The sequence below is a fragment of the Ictalurus punctatus genome, chromosome 20, assembly GCF_001660625.3.
Source record: "Ictalurus punctatus breed USDA103 chromosome 20, Coco_2.0, whole genome shotgun sequence".
Classification (NCBI taxonomy): domain Eukaryota; kingdom Metazoa; phylum Chordata; class Actinopteri; order Siluriformes; family Ictaluridae; genus Ictalurus; species Ictalurus punctatus.
The window spans coordinates 7,495,665-7,503,802 of record NC_030435.2 but is presented as its reverse complement, the minus strand read 5'-3'; the positions used below and the strand labels follow the sequence as shown (position 1 = coordinate 7,503,802).

The following is an 8,138-nucleotide window of genomic DNA, read 5'->3' as shown; positions in this document are numbered from 1 at the left end:
AAGTGCAGTGCTGAGACGGACAGCTGTTTACACCTGGTATGGTGACAGTTGAGAATTGCTAATATCTAGACTGAACAGGGCCTTAGTCCAAGTTATATAGTACTGACCCTAACATAGCTCCTACATAAAGCCCCTGATGAACTGAAAACACATACTGTCAGACCTTTCACCTTTGAAAACTCATTCCTATTTATTTTATTTTATTTTGAGCTGCTTGTGATTGTTACAACCTAATGCTGCTAAGTGTGCAGTGGTTTTGAGAGGAAATCTTTGCTGACCCTTTAAATTCAATTAAAGTCGAGCTCAAGTTGGAAACCTGCCCTGTCCAATATGGCGTCACGGACGTTTGCACTTCTGTGCAGACGAAAACATTTATTTTTTCCCCCTTGTTGTTATAATATGCAACCGCTTAGATTGATGTGCTTTAGGTTAATACACTTTTTGTTCGACCTGCAAATAACGTATGCCTTCATTACATAAAAAAAACCCAAAACATTTTACTTTGAAGGAAATACCGTACCCCCCCCACACACACACTTCCGGCTTCGCGTCGCCTGACCTGCGCCTGGGTCCTAGTTGCTGCCGTGCCCTAACGCTTCACAAACAAAGAACATGGCTGACGTCGGATACAACTGGCTTCTGGTCCTGAGCTCGGTCTTTGTGTGTAATCTCGTCAAAACATTACTACCGTCCATTTCCTCACTTGTAAGTAGCAAAGCGATTTCTAATGGGTACGTGATTTGTTTTAAAGTATAATGAGCTTCTATGTCAGTGGTTCTCCATCATTGCCTGGTCAGGGCTTACCACTTGCACATTATTTATTCATATTATAAAGTGTTCAATAAGGTCTGATTACAGTCCTCTTTTAAATTTGGTAACTTGGACCAACCTCTAACACGCACATTAAGACTAGTACAGAATTACAGAGCTGATCTGATATACATGTCATTCTGCTTGTGGAGGTAACGCCAGTTTAACCCTCGTGTTGTGTTGTGTTGTGTTGTGTTGTGTTGTGTTGTGTTGTGTTCGCTGCCTTGTAATAATGTGATGTTGAATATATGAGGATTTTGACTTTGGGCAGCTAAGACAACATAATATTTGAAATTACAACCCATACATTGAATGCACCTCCTTCTAGCAGGTGTGAATACTGAGGTATGAGTGCTATTAAGATATAAATGAAGGTAATAATACACGTTGAGTGGAGTGAATTCACCTGTTTGTGTTATTTTTGTAAAAGCAGTTTGTACCAATTGATATTTCACTTTTTTTATTGTCATGTTTTCATTAGACAATGTATCTAAAAATAAAGCTGTGCTCTTTCAACAAATGTACTGGACATCATGAAGAAACAGTTGCAGATTACTGGGGAAAATATTGTGCACAAGATTTAGATGTCCCATAGTATGAAATTTGCAAATTGTGTAATATGGTTAAAAAAAAAAAGGAATAACATAATTCAAATAATGATACAGAAAAATGTGGAGGATTGTAAATATTACTGAACAAAAAGCATCCATCCATAGATCCATTTTCCATACCGCTTATCCACCTACTCACGGTCACGGGGAGCCTGGAACACAAGGCGGGGGACACCCTGGACGGGGTGCCAACCCATCGCAGGGCACAATCACACACCCATTCACACACTACTGACAGTTTGGAAATGCCAATCAGCCTACAACACATGTCATTGGACTGGAGGAGGAAACCAGAGTACAGGGAGACCATGCAAACTTCGCACACGCAGGGCAGAGGTGGGGTTCGAACCCCTAACCTCAGAGGTTTACAGCAGGAAATCGTTCCTTCAATTATATGAAGTCTGACATTACCATGTGATGAAAAACAGCCCCACACCATGATGCTTCCACCTCCAAACTTCACTGTTGGTATAGAGTGTTAAGGGTGATTTGCAGTGTTATTTCTTCTCCAAACTTGGTGTGTGGTATGACAGCCAAAAAGTTCAATATTGCTCTCGTCTGACCGGACTACTCTCTCCCAGTATTTCATAGGCTTGTCCAAACGAGTTGAAGCAAACTGTAAGCGAGCTTCGACATGCCTTTTCTTTAGTAATGGAGTCTTGCTGGATGAGCATGAGCAGTGGAGTGCATTGTCTATTGTTTTCTCTGTGACGATGGCACCTGAGATCTTTGCTTTTACCCATCATGAGATGTTTCTTGTGTGACACCTTGATAAGGAAAATCCATCAATTTACTAACCCAGCTGATATTAATTTGTACAGATAGGAGGTATATAATTACTTATTGGTTTCAGCTGCTTCCTTGCCTTACCTTGCCTTGGAGAACTGCTGTTTCTTAGCGTGTTCAATGCTTGTTTCCTGTATCATTCCACTTTATTACACACAACTTTATTTATGGACTTTAATGTTGTGAATTCATCTTTCCAGATTTAATACTAATGTCTGGTGTAAATTTCATATTAATAGCCTCATTGGAAATTGTATTTATAATATTGTAAATATTGCTGAACAAAAAGCATCCACCCATAGATCCATTTTCCATACCGCTTATCCGCCTACTCAGGGTCATGGGGAGCCTGGAGCACAAGGCGGGGGACGACCTGGATGGGGTGCCAACCCATCGCAGGGCACAATTACATACACATTCACACACTATGGACACTTTGGACATGCCAATCAGCCTACCATGCATGTCTTTGGACTAGGGGAGGAAACTGGAGTACCCGGAGGAAACCCCCGCAGCACGGGGAGAGCATGCAAACTCCGCACACGCAGGGCGATGGTGGGAATCGAACCCCCGACCCTGGAGGTGTGACGCGAACATGCTAACCACTAAGCCACGGTGCGCCCTGATATTATTATTGTTATTAATTATTATTATTATTATTATTAATAATAATAATAATAAGAAGAAGAAGAAGAAGAAGAAGAAGAAATAATAATAGAAGAATACTGCTATTTCCCTGAGTGTGAATTAAAATAGTTTGCAGGAATTGTATTATGGTTTTATAAATGAATTTTTTTTTTATGTTTGCATGCGAAGCTGTCAAAGATCCTGCAGAAAGATGCTGAGCAGGAAATGGAGATGCGAACAGAAATCCAGAACATGAAGTTGGAGCTTTCGTCTATAAGCATGATGGATGAATTTGCCAGGTATGCAAGACTGGAGCGCAAGATAAACAAGATGACAGACAAGCTGAAAACTCATGGTAAGAGAATCGGGCATGGCCTAATAAAAGGAGATACTAAGCTACTGTCATTGCACATTTCAGATGCCATGTTGCACTATGATGAATCTGCATTATGAAGCTGATCACACCTGAAGTGAATGCTGAAATTCTGATCTACCATCTCAAATTCATCTTTTGATCTCTCCCAAATGTATCCAGTGTGAATTAAATATTCAAAATATTGAATATTTACTTTCGTTGTTTGAAATATTTCAGAATTCTCAAACCTTTCTATTTCCAATTTTAAATGGGGAAAAAAATGTCCAAGATTTTCAATATAGTGTCAGACTTTTGGACCCCACTGTATCTCTGTATACTTAGATTTTTCTGTTTTTTTTCTGTTATCTTTGTTATACAGTGAAATCGAGAACAGCTCAGCAGGCTAAAATGAAATGGATTGTTAACATAATTTTCTACATTCTTCAGGTAAGTTAGTCACGCTTTATTCTTGATTTATTGCGCAGATTCTTTAAAATCATACATTTATGGAAATCAGAATGTTCAGTTTTAAAGACAAAATAGATGCAGGTTTGCATACTGCCCTGTCCAAGAAAAAGAACATAAAAGCAAATATAACGACGTTAGGGGAAAGTTAGCTCATTATTTTGAACTATTTCAGCAAAAACACATAAATCTTTGTATACAACATTAAATAAGCAGATGATATGAGAAAAGATACAACTCTCTTAAAGGTGTCTGAAATCTTGAAGCCACAGAGAAACTCGCACTACGGTTTGTCATTGTAGTAGTAAATGTAGTTGCAGTGTTGCCTCGCTGTGTGTGAGTTTAATGCTGCTATACGTTTTGCTGTATGATCCCAGGCGGCCCTCATGATCTCACTTATCTGGAAGTATTACGCAGACCCAGTCACTGTGGTTCCCAGCAAGTGGATTTCACCACTGGAAAGACTTGTAGCTTTTCCATCTGGAGTTGCAGGTAAGGACAGACGGATCAGTAACAAAACATAATCGATACATACAGACCACTATGCTGTTGTATGCAAAACTGTGGGCATTCCTATTACACCTCAAATTAAGTATTTTATTTGGATTTGGACACGAAACTAATCTAGAATCAAGGAAACTCCACAATATTTGCAGGAGCTTGCAATTTTTCACAATTACCGCAGATGTTCCACAGATTTGGGCCAAGACGCATCATGTGACGTCATCATAATGCACCATGTGACATCATCACGACACACATTCAGCCAAAGCCCCCTTCGATTCACGTGCGTCGAACATGAGTATGGTTAAACGGTCTCATTTACCAACAAACATCGGTATGAAAGACCGTGCAAAACAATTTCGTCCTATTGCAATTTCACCAACTCATAGTTTTCCGCAAAAAAGCACAACAAAACTGCAAATTGCATCACAAAACTTGAAAAAAGCTGCAGAAAAATCAAGCATTTTTGGCCACCAGAATCACAAAAAACACCTTGAAATCCTGTATGGACTGAGAACTAGCTGGCTACAAAAAGGGTTTCTGCCAAATCTGTCAAAGGGGGTACGAATAAGTACTGATTTAGTAGGGTATCAAAACATTTTCCCATGCCACAATTACATTTTTTTTTTTTCAGTTCATCAAATAAAAAGTAACTGCATCACTGTTTGCAGATCAACAAAATATTTACCTTGGCCAGGCATGCCCAAACCTTTGTACATATACAAATATATATGTTTAAAAAAAACAAAACAAAAAAAAAACCATGAAATGTAAAGAAACTGTTGCCAACACTGAGTATATGTTTGTTAAACACAAATATTATTTTATCTAAACTCGACCTGCCTTTCCTTGTCTCGTTGTAGGTGGTGTTGGAATAACGTGCTGGTTGGTGGTCTGCAACAAAGTGGTAGCCATTGGCATTCATGCTTTTAGCTAATTGCTATTTTAAGGCATCTGTCTATAACTGTGGAAAGTACTTACAAGATCTCAAAATCATGTTTGCAAATTGGGTTATTATGGGAACCACCATTTCAGTAAAGCCAAACTATGCAGTTTGTTTAAAGACATTTTGGCTACCAAATTTCCCACGCTGAATTTTAGGAAGACTGCAACCCATCCCTTCTCTTGGTTGTTATAGCAAAAGTTACTTTTTGTTGTAAATTTGTCATTTTGAATATTAAATTATGATTTGATTTTGAGCATCATTACACATTTTTCATATACCATCAGTGATTTATTTAAATTTTTGTATAACGTGAGTGGTCTATGGTTATCTCAAATGTAAATACAGCTGTGACTCTTTATTTCATTTGTATATAGATTGTTATCAATGCATATAAGAAATACATAGTAAAACAAATAGAACTGTATAATGGAAACACTAGTGATGTATGTAACTCTGGTTCTATAAACACTGGATAACAGCCAGAGATGGTGAATGTCATGTGGAAACCTTCTTGTGTGCATGGTGATGTAACCCAGGTAGCAGTAATGCAGACTTCTAGGTCCAAGAAGTAATATCCATGAGGAGGAGATATTCCTCATAGAGTATAGGGTCCAGCTATCCAGCCCACCTGTATGATATGGAGATAATGTGAATCACCTAGTGGTCCAGTTTCTGTTTAGACATGGACAGGCCCCTTGTCTTTCCTCCATGACAGGCAAACTGTTAACTGTATTTGGTCTACATAGTACCATAGGGCATGTACTGGGCTTAAGAAGGAATGCTTCAGAATGCTGCAAGGTCAGTTGATTTGGTTAACAAAATTGCTGTGACCTTGATCAAAATCCCTGGGTTTTCCACAAGGTCATTCCAGAATCATCTAACCACCATAGCATGCAAGGGAAGTACTCCTTAAATAGGGACTCAAAGGGCTCCTTCAGAAAGGGGAGAGTTTATTGGTGGGCTCTTTGGGGAGCGTAACAAACAAAGATGCCTTGTTTAGAAAGTGTGTGATAATTTTATGAGCCCCCAGCAAGACATCACTTGTACTAATAGGTCATAGTCCTCAACCTGCACATTAATCTGAGGGGGCAAACCCATTGGCACAGTGAAGAAGCTGCCAAGGTGTTCTGACCAATGGAAAGCAATGCCTCAATGACCATTTTGTGTCCATGAGTAGGACTTTTTGGCCCAATTGCTGAATTCTGTGCAACATGTGCAGTCACAGTCAAATCGAGCCAACGGTGACTCGATTTGCCATTGGCGAAGAGGTCCACCTGTGCCCTGCCAAACTTCTCCCAGATCTGGTAAACCACTCCTGGGTGCAGAGGCCAGGCATATGCAGTGCCTTGACAGCGCATCTGTCACACCATTGTGTCATACCTGAAAGTGAGTTTTTTCCCTCAGTGAGGCTAACCATGGGTGCACCCACCTTATGAGTTTTCACGCAAGGTAGACAGCGCCATTCAACATTGACTCTTGATTATTGTCATAATGGTAAAGCACATCAATGTTAAAATGGACCAACATATGGCAGTGTCTCAGAACCAGTAAGAAGACCTGCTGTTCTAATCTCACAGTGTAGTTGACCTCTGTTTCTCTGACTCCACACTGCCCCCAGCCATTGAGAGAGGGTACGTGGTGGCTTCAATGGGGTAACTCTCGCAAGCTGACCCCTATTGACAGAAATGCTTTGTGTCTCCACTGAACTAGAGATGAGGACACCTCTCTGTCTATGGTGCTTGGGGATTAGTTACAGGTGGCTAACTGACTTCTGGAAGTTCCTTAATTCCAACAGGCCTAAGGGAACTACAGCTGGAGCTGCAGTCAGCAGCCCTAATGTCCTTAACTGGAGATGGTACCACACCACATTGAGGTATTACCAAGGAATTAACCTTAGCAAACATTGATTTTTTTTATTTTTATTTTTATGGCTCCTTTAATGTATCGGTTTTAAATATTTACAACACCCTTAGACCCCACACCCTCCCACACAAATAGGTCCAGAAGCCCCTTCAGTCCTGTTCTGATTTTGCTTTAAATAACAATAAGAATGTTCATAGTCTGATTTTAGCAAACACAGTAATCTCTGGGACTCTTTGAGACTCTAGCTTCACACCAATGAATTGTGTTAAGTATCTCTTTTCTGACTTAGTATTGTGTACAAAGAGTCCCAAATAGCATTAGTCAGGGCACACATGAACTTGTAATTCTAAAGTTCTGGTATTCTGATGCCATTGGCCATTGTGGTAATAGGGTAACCTGCATACTCCTGCAAGACTTGTGGCACATGTGGCTGAGGCAAATACTACATGTTGTCACTTTGTAACTTTCTTGGGAGATTTTGGCATGTGCATATGCATGCACAAGAAGGTATTCAGGTGATATTCCCCCACCGCTAGTGGTTAAGAGGGGTGAAACAGAACCTGCTTTATATTTATTGAATTTTGGTTGTATTTGAATATATATATATATATATATATATATATATATATATATATATATATATATATATATATATATATATATATATATATATATATATATTGCATTTTAATTAATTTAATAAAAAATGTTAAATTTGAGGAACAATTTATTTATCATTTGTAATGATATCCATACAAACAGTCTTCTGTATTTTCAGTTATTTGAAAGGGTAGCGTTGGTCTACTGTGAAAAAAGCATACTGTACCCTGGTTCATCAATCTGTATTGATGATTATTATACTCATTCATGTTTCATGATGTTCAGTTTCAGTAAATAAACACAAAATCTGATCAACAGCATTTTTATTTTGCATTTTATTTGCATATTAATATGCAACTCAAGCAAAAGAAAATTTTTTAAATGAAAAACTAGATTAAACAAGCTAAGCTAAGAGCCTTCACATGGCTTAACTTCTTAAATTTTGGGATATGCAGAATGACAGGGTGATTTATTCGGATCTGAGGTTTTAGTGGCAGTGTCTACTTTGTATCTGCTCAACCAGTTTTACAATTTCCAGTTGTTCTTTTTGCTATTGCTTGGCCTCACTATT

At 38.9% G+C, this 8,138-nt stretch overlaps 1 protein-coding gene across 1 annotated transcript; it reads left to right on the top strand.

Moving 5' to 3' along the window:
• Window positions 1-546: 546 nt before the first annotated feature.
• On the top strand, window positions 547-5,597 carry get1 (guided entry of tail-anchored proteins factor 1). Its single transcript, XM_017496380.3, has 5 exons — window positions 547-705; window positions 3,024-3,189; window positions 3,569-3,636; window positions 4,032-4,146; window positions 5,022-5,597. The coding sequence occupies exons 1-5, from the start codon at window positions 613-615 to the stop codon at window positions 5,093-5,095; spliced, it is 516 nt and encodes a 171-aa protein (XP_017351869.1). The 5' UTR covers window positions 547-612; the 3' UTR covers window positions 5,096-5,597.
• Window positions 5,598-8,138: the final 2,541 nt, after the last annotated feature.